The sequence below is a fragment of the Phodopus roborovskii genome, unplaced genomic scaffold (assembly GCF_943737965.1).
Source record: "Phodopus roborovskii unplaced genomic scaffold, PHOROB, whole genome shotgun sequence".
In the NCBI taxonomy this organism is placed as follows: Eukaryota; Metazoa; Chordata; class Mammalia; order Rodentia; family Cricetidae; genus Phodopus; species Phodopus roborovskii.
Window position 1 is genome coordinate 284,164 of NW_026125970.1, and position 25,385 is coordinate 309,548.

Below are 25,385 nucleotides of genomic sequence, written 5' to 3' on the forward strand. Positions count from 1 at the left end.
TAATTTGTGTTCCACAGACATTTCTATATGAGCAGTTATTAAAGAGCAAGAATTGACTTCTTAAAAAATATATAATTAAAATAATTTTGTGGAGTTAGAGGAAACTAAGGCATGATTAAGTCATTTTATAAAGAAAACCTGCTTTTTCACAAGAGTATACAGAAATGTTTAACTCTGTGTAACATATTATAAACACCAACACATAATCTAAGAACTCAATGAGTAGTATATTAAGTTTAAGCAATTAGAATTAGGGAACCAAGTGCTGGAGAGATGGCTCAGTCATTAAAGGCTAGTCTCATAACCAAAAATATAAGAATTATGGAGCCCAAATTTAAGTCTGAAATTTCAGATTTTATGAACATACTCACATATCTATAAATTTCATTGCAAAATTTAGAGATTCTGATGGACACTACTTGTTTTGTTTTAGTTAGACAATAAATGTGTGTGATATAATATTTTAGCATTTCAGTGTCTCTGATTCTTCACACATACATATATACATATGTTTTCTTCATGGAAACCACCTGTATTTGGTATTTGTGGTAAACAAAGTAGGGTTCATTAAAGGCTTAGTGTATTTGTAAAGTCAATTGGCGAATTAATATTTACCTATGTGATATTACCAACATGCAAGTATTGGTGGAGGCTGATTTTTCTATGTTGGGGGTGTACTGTGTGTTGGGGCATGTTGGTAGAAGACAGAGATGAGGCTAAAGAATGAGGCTTGAGTCTTGCTTCCATATGTACTCTGGCTAATGAAGTAAAAACAAGGAAAGATTTAATCACTCTATGTAATAACTTTTGGAAAGATTTAAGCAAGAAGTTTCCAGAAGAAAGACGAGGCTACTTAGATCTGTGTTCCTTCATTTATCCATTGTCCTTGAAGTTCTCCTCTCTGCCAACACATTGGCTGCATTTTACATCAATGATGAGAACCATGCTTTCACCTTCCCTATATCTGTATTTGATTCTAACCCTTTGCCCAGAACTTCATAACTCTGGTTGCCATCTTGCAAATCCTTTAAGCTCTTTCCTGTATTAGTATCGTCATTATGCTTTCCAAACAATCCCAAGAGGATGCACTTCTTCATTTGGTCCCAATTACATTATGTTTGTAGCAGTTTAACATACATGTATACCTTGATGGTGGCCTTGAGCATCTTTCATTAAAGTTGAGAATTGCCTCGATCTCCCTTTACCATGCTCAAGAGGATTTTAAATTGTTTCAGTTTAGAATAGCCCACACTTCACTGCGTTCACTTAGTTAGATATATTATCTTGTTAAAGACAATGACCATATTAAACAAAATGACTACTGAACAGATTGCACTTGTTTCCATTGTGTAAAATGTCCTGGAAGGGGCCGTTTTGTAGGTTATATGGTATTCAACTTTAAAGAACTTATTGAAGAATATTGATGTTTGGTCCTTTTCTTGTTGTTATTAAGAATTTTCCCTTCAATTACACTGTAATTACATTTTATCCTTATTTGTAGATTTTGTATTGAGTTCAATTGCCTTGAAAATTCATTGCTAATTGCCAAATCAATACTTATAGAGCTTTGGTGATAATTTAGGGTGTTAGAGCTGCCCAGTGTGTCTCTTGCCAGCTGAGGTGTAACAAGGTGATGCCTTCTTTGCTGTTTCAGCTCTCATAATGTAGGCCAATGCCCTTGTAACAACCCTGGTGGCATATTTACCTATATTTTCCTGCTTTCTGGTACTGTTCCTGTTCAAATGGTTCCTGAGCATTGCACATCTTTCTATCTAGTTTTCCTTCACAGACGGCTGCTAGTGTGCCTTGTTAACAGAGAAAATGTGTGCTTTCAGTAAACTTCTTTTAGGTATGACTTGGTGCTATTGATGGAATCAGCGAGTAATATATATAACATATGGGGCGTCTTTAAACAGAAATACACATACAATAAGAGCAGCGTTTCTCAACCTGTGGGTTGTGACCCCTTGAGAGTTGGATGATCATTTCACAAAATTACAGTTATGAAGTAGCAATGAAAATAATTTTATAGTTGGGGGTCACTACAACATGAGGAACTGCATTAAAGGGTTGTAGAATAGGAACATTGGCATGTAATAGAGGCATGCATAGATGGGTGTAACATGAAAAATAAATGACCCAGTCACTAATATCGGGGTTCAAACTTCAAGCTGAAGATCAGAGAAGCAAGGCAGCTGGTCACTAGCTTCTTACCCCTATCTCAGGTTGAAGGGGCTGATCCTGTCTCTATGAGCTCTCACCAAGCCTCAGACTGTAAGCTCTCCTCAGCATGGCTGGAGAATGAATACCTCATACTGAACACTTGCTCCCATCTTTTATACCCCTCTAGTGCTAGGATTAAAAGTGTGATCTAGAATTCTCTTTTAGATTGATTCAATCTTGTGTAGATCTGGGTAGCCTTGAACTCACAGAGATCCATCTATCTCTTGACCCTGAGTCCTAGGATTAAAGGTACTTGGCTTCTATGGCTTGTGGCTGACTTTGCTTTCTAAATCCTCAGGCAATCTTTAATAAATCATAATTAATTTATCACCACAGATGGACTGACAAAGTCATTGTTGCCAGAGACTTGCCATTAGCATTCAATGGTTCTAGACTTGTTCAATGTTTTATTTTGTTTTCTGAGACAGGGTTTCTCTGTGTAACAGTCCTGGCTGTCCTAGAACTTGCTTTGTATACCAGGCTGGCTGCAAACTCACTGAGATCCACCTGCCTCCGCCTCCCAAGTGCTGGGATTAAAGGTGTGCACTACCACTGTGGTGCCCAGGACTTGTTAATTAAGGGATCATGATAGTCTTATAGAACATTATTATTTCAGATCATGAGAAATTACTGTTAGTTTTACTCCCCATAAGACTTAATTTTCTCTAAATACCAACTTTTATTTTTGAAGTTAGAACTGTTTATTTGGTAGCAATGATCCAAGAACAGTGTCATGGATTTCGAGGAAATTTCTTATAAATCTAAAGGAAGCATTTATTTGCAATTAGAACACATTTATTAAAGATTAGAAAGCTTTTCCTCCATTCATATGTTGTAAGTGATTAAACCCATTGATGAGCTAGGAAGTGTTTTACCTTTACCAGCAAGAAGATATTTAAGTTATGTGATAAAGTGTTATCATTTACTAATGTTGTCTGTCTTTGATGTATTTCTTTTTTCCTAAATATTTTTTCTTATTTTACATATCAATCCCAGTTCTTTCTCCTGCCCATCCTCCCATGACCCCCACAGACCCTCCCATCCCATCCTCTATCCACTCCCCAGGGAGGGTGAAGCCTTCCATGCTGGATCATCAAAGTTTGTCAAGTAATTTGGGGTAGGGCCTAGGCCCTCCTCCGTGTGTCTAGGTCAACGGAGTATCTGTCCATGTGGAATGGGCTCCTGAAGTCCATTGCTGCACTAGGGATGCATCCTGGTTCCATTGTCAGAGGTACCATAGACTATCCAGGCCTTCTAACTAACATCCATGTTCAGCTATCAGTCTGGGGTCCATGAGCTTCCCCTTGTTCAGGTGAGCTCTTTTCTGTTGGTTTCTGCAGCCTGGTCTTGACCCTTTTTCTCATCACTTCTCACTCTCTGTAACTGGATTCCAGGGGTTTGGCTCAGTGTTCAGCTGTTGGTGTCTACTTCTGCTTCCATCAGCTACTGGATGAAGGCTCTAGGATGGCATATAAGGTAGTCATCAATCTTATTATAGGGAAAGGGCATTTAAAGTAGCCCCTTCACTATTGCTTAGATTGTTAGGTGGGGTCATCCTTGTAGATCTCTGGACATTTCCCTAGTGTCAGCTATCTCTTAAAAACCTATAATAGCTCCCTCTATTATGCTATCTTTTTTCTTTCTCTCCTCTATTCCTTCCAAGTCAATTTTTCTGCTCTCTCATGCCCTTCTCTCCCTTCCTCTCCTCCCCTTCTCTTTCTCCTAACTTCCTTTCCCCTCTCCTCCATGCACCCAATTTGCTTGGGAGATCTTGTCCCTTTCCCCTTCTCCGGGGAACCATGTATGTCTCTCTTAGGGTCCTCCTGGTATTCTAGCTTCTTTGGTGGTGTGGATTGTAGTCTGGTAGTCTTTTACTCTATGTCTAAAATCCATATACGAGTTTGTCCATGCCATGTTTGTCTTTTTGTGACTGGGTTACCTCATTCAGGATGTTTTCTTCTAGTTCTATCCATTTGCCTGTAAATTTCAAGATTCCATTTTTTTTTTTAATTTTTTGCTGACTAGTACTCTATTGCACTCCACATTTTTCTCCATCCATTCTTCAGTTGAGGGACATTTAAGTTGCTTCCAAGTTCAGGCTATTACAAATAATGCAGCTATGAACATAGTTGAACAGATGTCCTTGTTGTATGAGTGTGCATCTTTTGAATATATGCCTAAGAATGGAATTGCTGGATCATGAGGTAGACTGATTGCTATTTTCTTGAGGAACTGCCATACTTTCCGAAGTGTCTGTATGTGTTTGCACTCCCACCAACAGTGGAGGAGTGTTCCCCTTTCTCCACATACTCTCCAGCATAAGCTGTCTTTGGTATTTTTGATTTTAGCCATTCTGACAGGAGTAAGATGGTGTCTCAGAGTTGATTTGATTTGCATTTCCCTGATGGCTAAGGATGTTGAGCACTTTCTCCAAGGAATTCAACTATACCCACAAAAACATAGGCAGTAGATAATCCCATTTTACTAACAGCCAAAAGAAAAATGGGGGGAAATCCACACATAATACCACCATCACCAACAAATCCAAAACAAACAAGAATTAACAATCAATGGTCATTAATATCCCTCAATATTAATGGTCGTAACTCACCTATAAAAGACACAGGATATGAAGACAGAATCTGTTCTTCTTCTGCATATAAATACCAACTTTTAAAGCTGAAATTTAGGACCAGAAGGATGGCTCAGATGTTAAGAGCACTTGCTGCACTTGCAAAAGTCCTAGGTTCAGTTCCCAGCACCTACATTCCTCATAACTATCCGAAACTCTAGTTCCAGGGGTATCCTCTCACAGTATAGTTACATTACATACAAAGCAGTCATATATGCAAAATAAAATAAAAGATCTTTCGAATTATAAATGAAAAATGAAGCCTGCAATTTAAAGCCAAGTCTACTTTAGGCTCTTATTCCTTCATCTCTGGAACTCAATCTAAATTCCAAAAGCTTGTCAAGTTTGAAAATTCTGACTAGTATATAAAATAAAAAATAAATAAAATGACTTGGAAATAAAAAGAACATTAGGATCACCTGTTATATTACATTACCACCCAGAAGTAGTAATTGCTATTTTTTTGATTTTTTTTTCTGGTATCATGCTACCTTTTTTTAAAAAATACATAACATTATACCATTATTCAAACATTCTTCAAAAATCTAATTAAAAAATGACATTACTTTACTTATTTAGTGTGTGTGTGTGTGTGTGTGTGTGTGTGTGTGTGTGTGTGTGTTCATGCCATAGCAAATGTGTGATGGTCAGAGGTCAGAAAATAGGTCTCCAGAATGGGTTCTCTCCTTCCACTATGTGGATCCTACCTATGGAACTCAGGTCAGGTTGTCAGGCTTAGTGACAAGCACCTTTACCCCTTGAGCCATCTCACATACTCTAATTTTTTAATGATCTTGGTAAGTATCTGCCATGACATACTGCACCAATCAGTGATATATGAAGATAAACACTTTCCATTAGCATCACCAATACAATATATTTACTTGACTATGATGTGGAAAATCACCTTCAAAGTATAGAAGCAACACTTTACAGGTTTTTGGGCTGATAGTCTTATGTTTCTGTGTACCCCTCAGTCCTGGGCAAACTGACTCTTGTCTAATTAAAGTATATTATAGAGACTATGGAGAGGTATCAGAAATGATGAGAACTTCTGATTTTGCATGGGACCCAGATTTGGCTCCCAGCAATCACATCAGGAAGTGTATTAATCAGTGTTCCCTAAAGCAACAGACTTGGTAGAAATATATACTATCTATCTGTCTGTCTGCCTGCCTGCCTGCCTGCCTGCCTGCCTGCCTGCCTGCCTACCTACCTACCTATTATCTATCTAAAATTTTTGGAGCCAGAAAAAAAGAAAACTGTTAGAACTAAACCATTAGATCAGCTTCACGGGGAGATATCAGGATGCTGTCTGTGTTCTCAGTTAAGCTGAGAAGTATATCTTAAAGTTTCACTACAAGCCTCAGCAAGTTCCTTGGTTTTTGTTAGGACAAAACCACTCTGTTTCCAAGGGTGTGCCCAGCAGAAAAGCCAAGCTCATAACTTCTGGTTAGTAGCCAGCAGCAATGCTGGCAATGTCTGAACAATATCCTGGAGAGGAAGGGAAAGGCCCCAGTGATTCACACTTATGACTTATGTCAGACCTCAGCCTTTCTGTCTCCACACAGTTTTGTTCTTATAGCTTGCTGTGAATTATTTTCTAATGCAAACCGTTCCAAGATAGCTGGATCCCGATTGAATTAAATTCAACACTAAATTCTGCAAAGAAAGAAAACATTCTGAGCCAGGCAAGATGTCACACACCTGTAACCCCAGCACTTGGGGGAAGGAGGCAGGAGGTAGCTGTTCAAAGCCATCCTTTGCTACAGTAGGAAGTTAGAGGTCTTCCTGACATGTAAGAGACTCTCAAGAAGCCAAAGAAAAATATTTTGGGAAAACTGAGAAATGGTACTTTGCATTTAACAGTGATATCCTGCTATTCCTATGGATATGAGGAAAGAAAAACAAAACAAAGTAAGACTGCCTATAAGAACCATGATATTTTAATGCAGTGTGGGAGCTTTGGGGCTATAAAAAGGAGTTGTAGAGATTGAAAAGGAGGAAGAAAATTATATAGAGATAATATGATAATAAAAGAAAATGCCAAAGTGGCAAATCTGCCTTTGGTTAATGATTTGACTGGAGGGGGCAGAGGCTTGGAACTTGTCCTGAAGTTGCCAATATAGTCAAGCATGTAGATGTTTAATATATATGTTGATTTGGCATTATTTATAGGGAAGCTAAAGGATTATATATATAGCAAAAGCATTCTAAGATGACCCTTGATACCAATAGACTAAGAACATCATCAAAGTATAGTACTCAAACTTGATGAGACTGATAGAGAAAAAAAAACACACACATTGTGACAATTAGATCAGGTTCTTGCATAGACCTAGGTCATCTCCTACAGGAAACTTAACAAATTGGTAACATTATTTCAAAAGAATGTTACTGAGTGACTTGGGTCTCTTCAGGTAATATGTGGCTAGTTTGTGTTCTATTCTAGTTATTCAGCTAAGCTACTAATATATTGCAGTATGTAATGGGGATATTAACCCATGGGCAGGTTCTTCTAGGCAATGTATTATAGGGGTATCATCATAGGGTTCCACCAGTAAAGAAGAATGCCAAAGTAAAAGCATAACTGAGTGACTGAGCATATTTCCTAGTTTAAAAAAATAGGTATGTGTGTGCATGTGCATACATGAGTTTAGAAATGTGGAGGACGTTTGGTTTACACAAAACTTAGGAAATGGTTAAGGAGGATTGCAAGGGGTTCACTTGAAGAAGCTTAATGGTCCAAGTGAAGAAGAAACTGTCACTGCTATCAGCAAGGTGTGAGAAGTTTCAATTAAACCCTGGCCACTCAGTGAGGGTGTCCTCTTTGTGGGGGAGGGAGGAGAGATGAGAACAGGAGGTAGAAGCTGGATAGTCAGCTCATAGCAGGAGACCCAAAGCAGGAAACAAACAAACAAACAAACATTAAAAGAAACTATGTGGCCAAGAACATGGAACCTTTGGCCTAAGTGGAGACCCAACGTTCCAGCTGGGCAGGGTCAGTGAAGTGGCTAAGGGCCCATTCCTCTGGAATGCAGCAGTGCCCCTAGGAAGGCTGGTCTCACTTTAGCCATGTTAGAGAGGAAGAACAATTATCCCTTTAATGAGATACTGTATTTCGTTCCCAGAGTTTCTGCCCCTAACACAGGCTCTTACTGAACATAGCTAGCTATGTTGCTTTGAAAGCCGGCCTGCTTTTCTGAATTATTTAGGAAGATATAACTTTCATTTTCTTCTTTGTATTTCTTTTCTAAGCATGTATTTCCCTAACACTTTAGACTCCCTTTGTCTTTCTCCAAGTCCTTCCTCCCCACCATGTCCCTGCCCACTGCTGCTTGGTTAACCTTTATGCTAGCTTAACTAAAGAAACATGATTTTGTTTGATTTTTTCTTCTCTTCTCCATTCTTTTCCTGGAGGTAGTTGCTGTGATTAACAGCTTGCTTGCCCTGGGGGGGGGTGTCTTTCTTGTAGATTATAATAAAGCTGTCCTCAAGCTTCAAAAACCAAACCAAACCAAACAGACATAAACTCGGCCATTTAGCAGAGCCTTAAGGAATAAAATTGACTCTGTGGACAGTGAAGGTAGAGGGTACGTAGTAGAAACTGTAAATCGTCTAATCAGACTTAGAAACCATACGTGTAAGGATGGGGTGGGGCCTGAGGCATATGAGGAATCTACTCTAAAGTTTGGGTCATTACTAAGGAAAACATTCAAGGCTAAGCCAGATTGGTCTCTAGTTTTGAACCAATGGGCACTGCTACATTCAGAAACCCCCAAGATAACATTATTTGTTAAAAGTAGATGTATCTTAAGCCTAGAAGTTTAACATTAGGTAGAGTGTTTGTTAGTGGTTCTCAGTTGAAGGTAATTTTGTCTACTGGGGTCCTTCTAAAATTTCCAGCCATTTCTGGTAATGGCTCTGAGTGCTACTGCCATCTGGTGGGAAGTAGCCAGGACTACTACCTGAACTGATGATGTCTGGGACCAGAGACCCAAATTTACTTACCTGAAAGTGCCAAGTAATGGTCTTGCTTCTCTGAACTTTCTGTATTTTGAGGAAATGGATCAAGTTAGTTATAACAGATGCTTAAGATCATTTATTTTACTTCCTGAAGCCATAAAGGACATCAGTCAGGCATATCTCACGCAGTTATGCCCAGAACAATTTTATGCCAAAAAAAAAAAAAAAAAAAAAAAAAAATTTAAAACCTGGCCTATGACAGCGAACATAGGTCACATAGGGGAAAGTAGCAGGTCAATCGAAATAGTCTTTGAAAACGGTTTGAATAATTTCTCAAGGAATTTTTTTCAATCCACCTCACCTACACTGTATTATGTAGAGTTGTGTGTTTTTTTTTTTTTTTTTTTTTTTTTTTTTTTTCCCAAAACAAGGTTTCTCTATGTAACAACAGTCCTGGCTGTCCTGGAACTTGCTCTGTCGACCAGGTTGGCATTGAACTCACAGAGATCCACTTGCCTCTGCCTCCTGAGTGCTGGAATTAAAGATTTGCACCACCACTCCTTGGCATATTCCTGGTGTTTTCAGGTAGAAAATAAGGAGATGGGGGATATTAATAAAGCATAGTCATTAAAACACTATAACTTCTGCCTAGGGAGACTATTCATTGGCTAAGAGGGTGAACTCCAAACATGCCCAGTAGTGTGTGTGTGTAAAAGGGAAATTTGGGCACTTCATTTTTCAAGAGCCTCTCTGATCGCTTTTAACTATAGACTGAACCAAGTGGGATAACTCCCCTCTAGTCCACAACAGAGTGGACCCTTCATGACTAGATGGCACCTTGTCTCATGACACTTGGTCCTTAAGCACAGGCACCATCCGCATGCCGAAAGACATATTTGCTTATTAATACAGCTGTTAGCAAGGCCTGCATCTAGTTTAGTAAGGCCAGACTGTAGACCAGTGGTTCTCTACCTTCCTAGTGCTGCAACCCTTCAGCACAGTTCTTCATATGAGGTGATCTCAACCATAATGCTATTTCATTGCTGCTTCATAACTATAATTTTGTGACTGATATGAATCAAAATGTAAGTATCTGATATGCAGGATATCTGATATGCAACCCTTGTGAAGGGGTCATTGACTCAAGGGGTCTCAACCCACAGGTTGAGAACCACTGCTGTTGATGACCACCACATATCATTTGAGTCGGCAGGGGGCTCTCTTAAGCAACACATTGTAGCTACTGACTTTCCCACTGGATGGGGATAGAGCACTGCTGTGTGCTCAAAGTCTGAGTAATCATAGACGTTGGTAAATCATTCACTTGAGACATTCAGTATAACCTCGAAAGTAAAACAGTAGAAGTGAGCCCCTTTCCCATGTTTTCACAGGAGGCAGGAAATGGCAGTTAGGAAGCTGGCTGGTGGTTAGACAGGGAGTGAGAGGAAGGGTTTTTGTTTTAGTTTTAAATTATTTATTTTACATCCTGACTGCAGTTTCTTCTCCCTCCTCTCCTCCCAGTTCCTCCCTGATAACTTTCCTCTTTCCCTTCACCCATTCACTCCTCCTTTCCTAATCAGAAAAGGGCAGGCCTTCCATGAGTATCAAAAAAAAAAAAAAAAAAACTTGGCATATTTGGTTTCAGTAAGACTGAGCACCTTCCCATGTACTAAGGCTGAGCAAGGTGACTCAGTATGAGGAGCAGGATCCCAAAAGCCAGTAAAAGAGTCCAAGACAGCCCCTGTTACCACTGTTAGGAGTTCCACAAGATGACCAAGCTGTCACATATATGCAGAAGGCCTAGATAAGTCCCACACAGGCTCCCTGGCTGTCAGTTGAGTCTCTGTGAGCCCCTATGGGAAGTTTTGTCTGAAGAATTCCTCCTATGATTGAGCGCCTGAATTTGAAGAGGAAGGGATATTCTGCCTCCAGATATCTGGCAGCAGGTGAAAGGTACTGAATGGGTCTGTGATTGAACCTGCCTGAGCCATTAGGTTCATGAATTTGGTTGTTACAGAAGCTTGACATGCATGTCAGACATTTTAATCAGGAAGAAAGGAAGATAGGTAGAGTTGAAAGACGTTTAAAAATGGGAGCACTGTAAACTATGAGGAAAATAAGTCAGTTTCTTCTTTTCCTTGTAGCTGGAAGGACTTTGACAGTCACCTTACCTTAGGGTACTGTAGCTTTGGGTCTCTTAGTCAACCCCATCCTTTCACTCAGGAATCATAAGGCTTACAGACCTACAGCTCTAGGATTTCATCTTTGCCTGGAATGGTGGATGCACCTGAATTGGCCAAGTTCTCTTGTTACTTTTGTGAAACCTCTACTGTTCTGGCTCCTGTCAAATTTCTCCTCAGAGGCAGCCACTGTGTTCACAATACCTATGTAATGGCATCAGCGTTTGTGAGGCGACATGGGCTGTTAAAAATAGCTTCATTTTCAGAGAGCAGAAAATGTTGCTTTAGTTTCTTGATCTGCTGTTGTTACAATGTAACCTTAATGACACTGAATCACAATAATAATAATATGTAGATTATGGTATATACCCAGGGCCAGATTAAGAAATGCTGAGAGATTATGCAAATCCAAGATGCATTAATGTATTTAATACATCTTTAGTGACAGATGGATGCAGGGTACAGTGAAGAGATAAAAAAAATGTCCCTGTTAAAAGTGATTCAAGATGTAGTCATGCACAATGACTTTCTGAATACAACCCAGTGGCTCAGAAGACAGCCTGAACTGACAAACGGGATTGCATCAAATTTAAAAAGCTTCTGTATGGCAAAGGAATAATCAAGAGAGTGATGAGACAGGCTCAGAATAGGGGAAAGTTTGCTAATTATTTATCGTCAGATGAATCCCCATGTCAGAGGGATTGATGTATAGAATATAGAAATAATTCAGAGCTGGGCAGTGGTGGTACATGTGTTTGGAGGGACAGGGGCAGGCAGATCACAGTTAGTTCATGGCCAGCGAAGGCTACACAGAGAAACCTTGTCTCAAAAACAAAAACAAAATAATATTCAGGAAATGAATACCAAAAGAAATGATCTGATCAATAAATGAGCAAACAATTGTACAAAAAGTTCCCAATAGAAGTACAAATAGCCATCAAATACATGAAAGAGATATTAACTGTCCTTAGCTATCACAGAAATGCAAATCACACTTATGTTGAGACTACAGGTCTCCCTAGTCAGGATGGCTATCATCAAGGCCACAAACAACAACAGATGTTGGTGAAGATGCAGAAGGAAATGAAACACTTACCCACTGTTGATGAGAATGTAAGTTGGATACAATGAATTTCATTGTTTACATTAATAAGGATGCTTTAAAGTCTTTTACACAGCCAGTAAATGAATAGTTTTACAATCTAGTTTCCTGTAGTGAAAAAGCTAAGAAAAAGAAACATTCAGTGTAGGATAGAGTAGAACAAGATGAGATGGTTTCATTCAGTGTGTGATATTTGAAGTGAGGTCTTAATGAAGTGACAAATGGAACTGTGCAAACGTTGGCAAATACACTTTAGGAAGCGTGAGGGAGGATCTGAAGAAGGACTTACAGATGGGATCCTTGCCCAAGGAGATGTAATGGATGTGGTAACTCTAGAACGTACTGAACATGTGCTGGGCTCCTGGCCACATATCATCATTTTGTTCTGACTATACTCTAGGCGCCCACCTTTTAGGTCCATGTTGTATATGACTTCACTGATCTGCTAAGAGAAAGTAAAGGACTTCCCAGCTCACAACTCAAAGGCAACCTGGAGTTTCCAAGCAGGCCTAAACCTGGTTAGCTTCTGGATGCAGAAACAGCCTCACCAGTAAGGAGCAGTGAGGCAGGAGTTCTTGAAGGCTTGGACCCTGTGTAGGCTTATGATAGGACCATGTCAAGGTAGGACCAGAGGAACTGCACCCTTCTTGTATTTGCCCATTGGCTGGATATCTGAACTGTGTGCCCATCCTGATTCTTTTATTTATTTATTAGTTTTTAAAATTGTTATTATAACCACTGTCAGGGACTTGTGAAGGTGTATATATGAGATTAGTGTTAGATGAGTAGTTAATTGTGTGTGAATGAATTTTCAGGTTTCAGAGAGATTGCTCACATTTTCATTTTGGAGTCCTTAAGTGTAGGAATTCAAACAGTTCACAGTTTTTATTACACAGTGTGCTCCTTGCTGGCACCTATTGTCAGCCATGACCTCAACTTGTCACCACAAGTTTTTCTTTTTTTCTTTTCTGTTTTGTTTTTCTTTTTTTTGTTCTACAAAGTTACCACTAGGGAAAAAGTCACCATTCTAGGGCAAAAAGAAATGAAAAGGAAATGCAGTTTTCCCTATAATGAAGGGGACTTTTGGCTTTACAGGGTAAGTCTTGTGTTTTATTACCAGACAAACAATGGGGCCTCTTCTTGCTCTTCTTTCTACATGCCTGCCGGAAAGAAAAAAAGGAACTATAGATTACCTTGTTGGGAATTCCTGAGATACACCTTTTTCATACATCTCACGGTACATGAGACTTTCCTTTCACCACATCGTGAGTTTGTGCTTTCTTTTTCCAAACACAAAAAGCCAAATAATTAGGAACTTACAAAGGCACAAAATACTTGGTGAAGACCCATAGAGAAGACTAGACGGAAGAAAGGCAGACAGGAGACCCAGCAGCATATCAAGTGCTCAGAACAAACACCTGGTTCTGATTACAACCTTATTACCTAATTGGACATATGCTACTCTTGAGTTTAACCATAACACACATTCAACAACCACCAGAGGCAATTCTCCAGGTGTTTGTGATTACGTAATGCCCTAAAAGGTCATCTGGCTTGTCTCAACTCTCAGAAGTAACTGTTTGAGATTTTTCTTTCTTTTTTTAAAAAACTCTTCTATAGTCATCAATTCATACGCAAAGTTGCTGTCAAGTATTTATGAGATGTGGCACTAAATAAATAAACAAAAGACTGAGCTTGGGGATTGTTGCTTTAAGCTATGAAAAGTAGGAGTGGTACATCCAGTAAAAGCATCCCTGGCCAGATGTCTCTAACTGAGATTTTACAACAAATGATGTTTACTTTTGTATTTCCAGGAAAAAGAGGAAGAGCACATTGGGGAAAGCAGAGGGGGTAGGGGAGTGGGGAGAGGGCATGAATTTCTTTACATGCTCTAAGAACTGTTTGCAAGTGCTCCCTGAAATCAAACTTGAAAATAGTCTTCTCTTATGGAGATTTTCATGTGGAAATGAGCCATATTACACTTTACTTTTCAAGTTACCTCTTTGTGTGTAGATGTGCATGTGTGTATGAACGTGTGTGTGTGTGTGTGTGTGTGTGTGTGTGTGTGTGTGTGTGTGTGTGTAATGGTTAGGGTTTGCAAAGTTAAAAACTTCATGCTTGAATAATTGAAGATAATCCGGGGCTGTGATTTCAGAGGCTCTTCTTTGAGAGCCCAAAGGAGAGCCTCACCTCAAGCAAAAGGGAAATTGCCTTTTTTTTCTGCAATTATTTTAGTTGAAAATTCATCTGTAGCAAAAAACAGGAAAGTAATTGTAGGCACTGCTTCTTTGAAATCCAGAAGCTTGCTATCTGTCCCCTTGACGTTCTTATTGAATCCCAAGTGCTTTATTCCCATTATGGCATGAGTGCCTTCCATAAAAATTACATATTGCCCATGAGAAGGTTTGCACTATGTTATCTTCACATGGAAGCATGTAGAATCATGTTTGCTGTTGCCTTCCTGTCAAACCCTTCCCATTTAGCTGGGGAACAAATCTATGATGATCAATCCATAACACTCATTTTTATTGTTTGGATGAGGCATTCTTGTTTTTAGAATAAGAATGCATGTTTCTGTTAGAGGGGAAGGAAGGAGTGGAAAGAATATAATAACTCATGAATGCATTTATCATCTTCAGATGACCAGCATTGGCATTTTCTGTATATGTATGTATAGCATCTCTGTGCAGACTAATAATCACATGATGAGGTTTCATTTGATGAATTGAAATGTAATGTTGCATTTGACTACTTTAAAATGTAATTATTACCACTTCTTGGCCTTTTGGCCACTATCAAGTGTAAAATACAATTGTTATTTAACCCGCTGTTTCTTCCATACATGTATTTAATTCTTATATATTAGACATTTTCTTGTTTAATTCTCTTTTTAGGTAGACATACAAAATAAGAAATTCATCATGGCATCTTCCCATGTATATGTCATTTTCCATTGTTCTCATTTGTTCCCTTCCCCAGCTACAATGTGGCATGCAGGTAGAAAAGGGAGCAGTGGGAGTAACTCTTGCATACAAGTAGGGAGACAGAACAGGAAGATCTGGAGACAGTGAAGGGAAGAATCTACCAAAACAAAGCAGTATGAAAATGCCACGAGGAACCCTGTTCATCTGCATGCTACTGAAAGCGCAAGTGCCCGTATGCACAGACTCACACCACACCCCTCCCCACCCCCACACAAATATACAAATCAAAACAGAACTGACGCCTAATACAGATAGCTCAAGTAGAGGAAAGCTTATCATATGGCACAGTATAAAACTTAAATAACATGACAATAGAAGCTCTGTTAGTGCTCTCATTTGAGGTTATGAGGAAATGCAATAGCTAGTCGCTGGCGATTGCCCGGTGGTTTCAGTTGTCAACCATGTGAGGAGATGGGAGAGTAAGAAAGATGGAGGGCAAAAATGTCTGTATTTGTGATAAAGTTAATGTTGGAGCCAGTGGCAGGCTTGTGTCTCCAGGCAGGTTGGCTTTTGCATACTGCTCATGAAGGTCCCAGTCACAGATTGAATCATCCAAGAAGACCCTGCTTTCCATGTGAAAGCTGAATCCTAAGAGGAAGGGGAAAGGAAAGGGCCCAGTTTTGTCTTGCAAACTCATCCCAGTAGGAAGCAGAAGCTGAGAGGTGCATGCATCAAGAGGTCAGGGGATGTTAATAGGAATGGAATGCCCTCCATGTAGGAGGAAATACCAGAGGGGGGAGCACAGGTTCTCTTTGATATTTAATCAGCTGTGGCTGAGGAAAAAATGGTCACAAGGCATATGTTATTCAAGCTATGACAATAGGAGGTAAGCTTATGTATAAACTCAGTATACAGTTATTCTTGGTTCTGTTTCTTAGATATTTGAAACTCTTCCCATTCTTGAATTTTTTTCTCACGTACTAGCCTCCGTGTCTTTATGGAATTACCTTCTTGCCCACTGTCACCAGTACCTTTATTTCCTGGTACATTCCCATCTTTTCTCATTGCTATAACACAACATTCAATAAAAGCAACCCAAAGAAAGAAGGGTTTATTTGTTCATAGTTTGAGCTTATATTGTAGTCCACCATGGTGTGGAAGGCATGATGGCAGGAGCATGAGGTGGCAGGAATATGAGTTAGCAGTTACACTGCATCAAATCAGGAAGCAGAGAGAGATGAATGCACTTGTCCATATCCATCGCTTCTACGTGTTCATCATGAGCCCTACCCAATAGACTTGTGGAACCATCTTTAAGGTGTCCCAGCACCCACTTGGTGACTCTCAACTGCCACAACTCCAGTTACAGGGGCTCTTATGTCCTCTTCAGACCTCCAAGAGCACCCAAGCATGCAATGGTGCACAGGCATGCATGTAGGCAAAACACCCTTACACATATAGTAATGATGATGATGATGACTGATGATGCAGTACCTGATAGACCCTGAAAACATATACTTGGGAATTTGCTTGGCTTTCTTTTGAAAAATATAGTGTTATCATTCTTTTTCTTTTTGCGGTTTTACAAGTTAGGATTTAGAGAGTTGGTAAAAGTTATTAGTTGGTAGAAAAGAATATTAATTTGTAAATAGTGATTTTTTTAAAAATAATAACTTTTAAATTAAATAAAAAGAACACTTTTTACTTGGTCTAGCATACTTGAGTGAAAATTCAAATCCCAACAGTGGATACTGGGATTTTAATCAGAGATTTCATTCTTCTGGTCCACTCATATAATAATAATGGTTAATGACAATTTTAAGTGAAGTTTTCAAGATAAAAAAGGATAATCATTTCAAGGTTTAAAGAGAATACACAGAGGCAGCAGAAATATGAAAAATGTATCCAGTATGAGAATGTCCACTATTGTTTCTGTTAAGTCTGAGGTGGGTAGTTTTCAGCGAACCATTCATATGCCTTTCACAGCTGCTGGCTCAATAGTAACTCTTTCATGGGTTATAGGTGCATGCAGATTAACTAGTTTAAATAAACCAAGCAAGAGAGCCTTGCATGTTTATCCCCCACACTTGAAGCCTCAGGTACTAACTTGAATATTTCCTGTAACAATATGAGCATGTCTTTGAAGTAATTAAGTGTTCCAAGTATTTGGTGTCTCTTTAATCTTTTTTCCCCCTCTGATTTGATTACAAGACCCTTAAAGAGGAGAATTTTACAGTTCTTTTTTTTTTCTCTTTTGATTAAATAATAAAATAAGAGGGTCCAATTAGAATATTGCTGGTTTGGGAAGCTTTTCACTCTGTACAAAATGCTCACCATTGCTAAAATCTAACTTTCAAGTTCATTTGTCTAAATCAGAGTGGCAAATAGAACTCTGCAAAAATAGAAATGCTTTATACTCTATATTATGATTATGGCAGCCATTAGCTACAGGAGGCTACTGAGCATTCAAAACATGGCTGGTGCAGCTGAAGCGCTGAATTTAAATTTTATGAATTTTATTTAAGTGAAACTTAAGCAGCTGCATGTGGCTAGTAGCCACTCTTTGGGACACAGCATTTCTTTTCAGTTTTAGATGTAGTATTGACATGAATCTGAGAATCTGGAAGTGCTGACATCAATTTGAAACTACTTGACATGTGTAATAAACTGCTGTGAGCATCTACTGAATCTGTGTGCCTGGTATCAGAAATGTTTCCTTTGGGTTTCCTGATGTGCCTTTAGGGCAAGATGTGGCTACCTAAAATGTACCCCTACACACTTGCTAGCAGAGACCCTGCTAGTGCAAAAATAGGCTTGTTTTAACCTGAACTTCAGGCCTGGCTATGGGAAGCATGTCATATACTGTATGTAGTGGGCCTTCAGGGTGAGTGCTGCTTTAATTGGCTATGAGATTTGGCATTCCTGGACTGTGCTTTCTCAGAGGATGAGGCATAGTGAAATTCGCTTAAAGGCATTGCGTGGTATGGATAGTTTGGCCCCCTGTCACAAATTCATCCTCTCAGGTTGACCTGTCTTAGTTCTTCTAACAAATCTTTGGTGGAAAAATTGAACACATCTTCATAACTACTCAATCCTTTGCTCCTCCATGCTTTATTGAGCTGTTATGTGACAATTCTATACACTGCAATGTTTGTTTTGATGTACACACATGTTGCAGTGTTTGGATACACACATATATTGCAATATTTTGGTGCATCCATGTGTTGCAATGTTTTGATTTATGCTTGTATTGTGGAATGATTATCATCTTACAAGTTTATTGTGTGTATATTTATGTATATACTCATTTCTGTTTGTGGGTTGAGGCCAGGACCCAACCTTTGGTGTGTTGTTCTTCAGGAACTAGCTACCTTTTCGAGAGATATGGTCTTTCATGGAACTTGCCAAGTAGGTTAGGTTGGCTGATTAGTGAACCCCAGGGATCTGTCTATCTTTACCTCCCCAGCACTGGGATTAAAGGTGTCTACCATGCCTGGCTGTTCTGAGGATCAAACTCAGGTCTTTGGCATTTCATAGAATGCACTTTACCAACTGAGCCATCTCCCCAGCTCCCTCATATCAAATGCAGCATTATTAATTTTAGTCACAGTCTGTACATTGGGCCCTGGGAACTTATTTATCACATAACTGTGGGCCTCTGACCTACGCTTCTGTATTTCTTTCATTTCAGTCCTTAGGGACTAACCCTTTAATCTCAGTTTCTATAAGTGAGATCATGCAGTACTTGTCTTTTTGTGTCTGTCTGATTTTATTTATGTAATGTCTTCTAGCTTTATCTATACTGTAAACAGTAGCAGGTTATCTTCCCCAATGTCTTCTAGCTTTATCTATATTGTAAACAATAGCAGGCTATCTTCCCCTAGTAAGGCTCTGAGTCATTTTACACTGTGTGTGTGTGTGTGTGTGTGTGTGTTATGTTGAATTTTTATTATCAATTCATTCATTGTTCATCATATGAACTGATTCCAAATCATAGCTATTATGAATAGTAAGTATGACAGTGAACATTAGTATGATGGTATGTGTTTCCTATGATGAATTCATTTGGTTTTGGTATATACCAAGAATTGAGGGAGAGGGTTCATGTGGTAATTCTATTTTTAGAATTTTAAAATAACCTTCATTCTTTTTTTCCTCTGGTGTCTAGACCACTTTACTTTCTACCAACAGTATATAAGTGGTCTCCTCTCCCAAATTCTTTTCAACAATTACGAATGTTTTGACTTTGACAGCATATACCTAATAGGTGTGAGGTGATTTCCATTGTGGTTTTGATTTGTATTTCTCTGATTAGTGATGGTGAGCATTTCTTCCCATACCCACCAGCCATTTGAATGTTTTCTTTGGAAAAAATGTCTACTCATATCCCTTGTCTATTATATTAGTGGAAATGCAACTTGAAATATGAAAATGTTTCACAAACAAAGGTAGTGTTTAATATATAAAATAAATATGGAACTGATGAAAGTCACTAATGGGGACCCAAACAATATGATTTTATAATAATCAAAGGATCAACTTTTCTGTTTTTATTTTTGTAAGGTATCTTACCTTCTGGAAGGGGGCAGCATGGCCCATGAAGACTTCTGCGGGCATGTTGGTAAACTGAACCCAGGAGACCTACAGGTATGGCCATGACAGGGGATTGGTGATTGGTTAGTGGTCTTAGATGCTGTATGTTTGATCTTTCCTATTTCCAGTACATTAACCCTCCTTCTCACTTCTCTCATGCCTTGTTCTCTCCTGTCTTGGTTTCTTTTCTGTTGCTATGACAGAATACCCCAACAAAAATACCTTAAAGGAGAAAGAGTTGCTTTTAGTTCACAGTTCCTGGTGTTACCAGGGAAAACGGGGGTCTCTTGATGATTTTTAGTCTTACTGATAAAAATTAGAAAAAAAAAAGAAGACTCAAATGGGAGCTTGAGACAATTTATTAGTATTTGAGAGAAAAACAACAGTGCAGGCAAGCTGTGAAACTTAGCAGCTGTCAGTAAGACGGAGATGGAGAAGCTGAGAGAAAGTTATGTCTTTTTGAGGTAGGATCTAAGAAAGTCCACATGTTGAGCAAAATTCAGCATGTTGGCAAGCAGCTGCATGTTGTAAGGCGAGAGAAATAGTGAGAAAGTCCAGAGTGTCAGGGAAAGCATGCATAGGCTTTTGGTCAGTATCCAAATAAGAGATAGAAAGAAAGAAAAGGAGAGTTACATTTTCCGAGTTAGACTTCAGAAAGTGCGCAAGCTCAGTGGGGGAAGATCTGTACTCATTTTACCAAGGAAGGAGTTTCTGCGGTGTGTAAGTGCAGTATCTCACTAAGGGGATAGGTATTCCTTCCACCTCCTTAGCCTGTCTTCTGGTGAATTAGCATTCTTGTGGAGCGGGGTGTCTTGTGGCTGCTACATGGATTAATTGTTAAGGGGAGAGAAACAGTATGTAATGTTCCAGTCTTTAAGGAAATCAGAATGCCATGTTTCTATCCAGAGGTAGAACTCAGATACCATTCTTTTGATGAGAGGAAGTATCTTTCCCTTAGTGGGCCTCAACAAAACCCCGAAACGTCCCCTTGTCATAGAGTATTTTAAATTTTAGGAAAGGGCAAGATGGATACTTTTCTTTCTGTAGTATTACCAGGGAAAAAGGTGTTTTGGGGCCAAAGCTGACTGGCAACATCTCTCTTCGGTGTTTTCCAAGGGTCCCAATGCCAGTCTAGCTACATAACAAAGCTATAGTCAGTCATGACAGGGAAGTCAAGGCTCCAGAAGCTTGAAGCAGTTGCTCATATTACATCCATTACCAGAAACAGAGAGCAATGAATGCATGCTAGTATTCAGCTCACTCTCCATTTCTTACAGTTCAAGAATCCCTGAAAAAAATAGCCCTGCCTCAGTCAAGATGGTATTACTAGTCAGTTAACACATCAAGATAATCCCCACAGGCGGGGATTCCAGATTCTATCAAGCTGAGAGCATTAGCCATCATACCCACCTTTCTGTGTATTCTTCCATTCTGCCTGGAAACCAACACAGATCTCCCATATTCTGTTCTCATGTTTTCCTTAACCCCTCAATATCTCTTTTTCTTGTGGTGCTGGGGATCAAATGCATCTTTAAGGTATTTTTATTACTTTTATTTATTCATACGTGTATTCATGCAAGCACATGCCGTGGCACATGTATAGTCCTCAAAGGGCAACTTGGGGGAATTGGTCTTCTATCAAGTGGATCCCAAGGATTGAACTCAGCTTGTCAGGCTTGGCATGGAGTGTTTTTATCTGCTGAGCCATATCAGTTTTGTATGTCCCCAATCACTTATTAGTGCTTACCCAGTCTTTGTTTTGTTGTTGCTATTTTGTTTGCTTTGACTTTTCTCAAAGTATAATCAAGTGTTACTGTCCCAATTGTCACTTCTTCCTCAAGTCACTGAAGCCATAGTTAGTCTGTCTGCATCCTCCTCTTCAACCTGTATTGAAGCTGTTCCGGCAGTGATCATTTATGATGTCCCCACTGCCAAATTCAGCAGTTGAAGACCATTTCGATTTAGTCTTTCTAGACTTCTGTTCTGCACTTGTGACAATTCATTATCTATGTTTCAATTCATTTGCATGCTTCAATATGGTCACTTAAGTTAGTAACCCAAGGTCAGGCAAGGTGGCTCACACCTTTAATCCCAACACTCAGGAGGCAGAGGTAGGTGGATCTCTGTGAGCTCAAAACTTAGTGAGTTTCAGGGTAGCCAGGTTACATAGTAAAATCCTATTTTTTTAAAAAAGACTAACTCAAACTGTGTGCCATTGCTTTTTTATTTGTGATGGTATAATTTAAACCCCCTGAAACTGTTTAGATTATCTTGGTCAGTTGTGTAGGTAGGAGCTCTATATCAGACCACTTACATTTTTTTGTGGGATGCGAAGTGTACATATTGGATCATGGTTTTTCAATGAAAATGAAATAAAAGACAAAAGCAAAAGAAAAGTGCTATCATGAAAGAAAAGGGAACCTCATAAATATAATATAACATAAAGCAGAATTTCCTCAAAGAGACTGAGGCATGTGATGGTCATGGAATTGGTGACTTCTACTGTTTGCCACATCAGGCAGCCTTGTAGATGCTGGTCCACACTTTGACCATTTTAATTTCATAGCTGGGACCTGGGCATGGAAGCTTATGTCTATAATCCCAGAACTTGGAGATGGGGGATCAAGAGTTTAAGGACAGCCTGAGTTACATAATGAGATCCTATCTCAAAACAACCACAGTAACAATCAAAAAACAGGCTTCACATTTGCTTAGGATAATAATGGCCTAACATCTTTCAGCATCTTCAACATTTCCATCTGCATGAGCTCTTTGAGATCATTAGTATTTTACATCACAGCTTTAAATGAGAGAATAGTGATCTAAGAGTATTTAAAAGTGAAATGGTATTTGAGTTAGTTGAAAATCCTCAGAGTTAGTAAATGATGGGGATGGGAAGAGAACTATATTTTTGTCATCTAAAAGCAATGGGTGGTCTATTTTAATTATTACCAATCTATGTTTTATATAAAAGGTTAGTCAAGAGATTGAAACTATGTGAGGGGGATTTGAGTTGGCTATTGTTAAGATACATTGTACACAAGTAATAAATTGTCATAGAATAAATAAAAATACCAAGAGATGAATTTTTAGTGGAGGAGAAAAGTAGGAAGAGGTCTTTGACAAACACCAATAGCTATTGTCAGAATGGTAGTCAGCCTTGTCCAACAGAATAGAGAAAAATATATTTAGACTTAATGGAGTAAAGAAATCTCCAAACCTTACAGTGCTTTTCTTTTGGGTCCTCATACTTGTCTCAGACTCTCTTTGTCATGCTGCTGTCTCCTTTATATGGACTCTTTCTCCTGTCTCTTTCCACTACTCCGTGCTTACTCTGGCTTTTAGCCTGATGGTAGAACCCTCAGGTAAGGTACCTTAAGCCACCTGATGTACTCTGATAGAACTCTATTATTCTTCACAGGACTAGCCAAGCACAGGGATAATGATTATTTTGAGCAGTTGTGTTTAAGGGTTTTTTTTTCTCTCTTTCCAAGGACTGGGTGGAAGATGATGCTGCTTCTGAGTTTAGGTGGTGACAGTTCCCATGTATCCATACATAGCACCCTGTCTGAAGTGAATGCATTGGGCCTCTCCCAGAGGCTCTTGGTCACTGAGGGATGCCAAATGCAATCTAAATGTCCCAGTGTTTGCTGAATTCTGGGCAATAATTCTGAAGTTTATCTACAGGATTACCAGGGGGCCAAGTCCCAGGCCTCCACAGCTGGGACTTGCTCATGAGCACTCCTCTTTGCCTTTCTCCTTTGCCCATCTCACCCTTTCCTACTTCCCCCATTTTGCTTTTTGTATCTCTTTTCAAATAAACAACCTGCGTGTAGATCCTTGTTTCAGGATTTTCTATGGGGGAATCCAAGCAAAGACAAGCAGGAAATGGATGCACCATGTTCTACTCCTGGATCCTCAGAGTCTGAGGCTGGTGCTTAGAGCATGCCTCCAGTATGTTCTCAAACATATAAAGAGACAGGTGAAAAATTTGGTCAGTAGTCAGAGGCAACAACTGTTTCTCTCAGTAGTAAGGGCTCCACTACTGTAGTTGTACAACCAGAAGTACAAACTTACCATTTCCAGGGTAGTGGATGCTGAGGGCATTCCCATGTCTATTTAATCTCATATATGTGTTCTTCAGCTGCTGATAACATGTCCATCCCTTCCTGGGAATTGTACTCTGTGGCAAGAAATTGACTTTCCCAAGGTTGTGCTTCCTGCTCAGAAGCAACCCTATGATAACTCTTTGCTGATTTCAGAGTAATCCTGGACATTTATCTCAACTTTACATCTCCCTGTTTGCTTGGGTAGGCCTGTAATACAAAACTGCATTGCTGACTGCCATCTTCCTTGCCCAGTACTATTTGTTGCCCTCCCTTCTTCTTCTTCTCCTCCTCCTCCTCCAAGACAAGGTTTCTCTGTGTAACAACCCTAGCTGTCCTGGAACTTGATTTGTAGCCCAGGGTAGTTTTGAACTTTCAGAGACCCTTCTGCCTCTGCCTCATGTGTGCTGGGATTACAGGCGTTCACACCACCACTGTCCAGCAATTTTCTTATGCCAAATCATACCCCAGTGCTATCTGACTTCAACTTCTTATTTTGGAACTCCATCTGAGATTCAAGGCTATCACAGGGAGGATTCTTTCACTTGTAGGAATTCCAATTCTGATACTTTAATCTAAAATGACTAAAGCTTAGGAAAGTTGGAAGAGCCCCAGGAGCCATCACAGACATGTGTTATTTATTGAGATGTCCTTGCACTCTGACAGCAGTACCTCTTGGATGTGTCACTTTGCCACAGTGTTGTAGTTGTTTCGTGTGTAGCCTTGTTAGGGGCTGTGCTCCATTTAGCTTCTTGTTCTGGTGTTTGCAGTGGATGACTGCAGGCCGGGGCATTCTGCATGCTGAAATGCCCTGCTCAGAGGAGCCAGCCCATGGCTTACAGCTGTGGGTGAATTTGAGAAGCTCAGAAAAAATGGTGGAGCCTCAGTATCAGGAGCTGAAAAATGAAGAGATCCCGAAACCCACCAAGGATGGTGTGACAGTTGCTGTCATTTCAGGAGAAGCCTTGGGAATAAAGGTAAGTCATGCCTGTTTTGTGTTTCTGAAACATGAAGTGTATGGGGACATCAGAGAGGATCTAGATTCATTGCCAGCTCTCAGTTTATCATAGAATGTGTCCCAGTGGATGAACTTGCTTAATAGATAGGAGGGTAAGTGCAACCTAAGGGGACCCAGAATTTTTTTTGCTGTGTGCAAACTCATAAAGTTGGAATACATACAAGAATGTATGCTCATGTGAAGACTTTGATTGAAAAGCAGTCTTCTAGGTGTATTGTAATGCATGTGCAGATTTATCTGATTCTATTATTTTTAAGTCCACCTTAATATTGCAAACTCACTGCTTTTAAGACACAAAATCCAGGATCAATTTCACTCTATACAGTTTCATGCAAATAATTTATGCCCACTTAGTAAGCAAGGAAAACACATGGCAACATTACAGGCTTTTAAAATGATTTTTCTTTGTTTATTTGTATTAAAAAAGTAAAACACTCATTACAGTTCTCACAATAACATGCCTGAATTAAAAATTAAATGAAATTTTAAAAATGATAATTTTGGATAAATTATGTTTTTGAAGCATTATTGTAAATTTGAATAGGAAATAATTTATTTTGGTTATGTGTATAAGTATGTGGATACATGTAACAGAACACATATGGGTTTGAAAATGTTTGGTGGTTAGAAAATAACTTTGC

The 25,385-nt window shown here is 39.3% G+C and overlaps 1 protein-coding gene across 1 annotated transcript in view; it reads left to right on the forward strand.

The window, feature by feature from the left end:
* Positions 1 to 25,385, forward strand: part of Pir (pirin) — a 99,329-nt gene that overhangs the window by 13,328 nt on the left and 60,616 nt on the right. The window contains exons 4-5 of the mRNA XM_051179212.1: positions 19,591 to 19,674; positions 24,497 to 24,703. Coding sequence (XP_051035169.1) covers positions 19,591 to 19,674; positions 24,497 to 24,703 — 291 coding nt within the window. The remainder of the gene's footprint in view (positions 1 to 19,590; positions 19,675 to 24,496; positions 24,704 to 25,385) is intronic.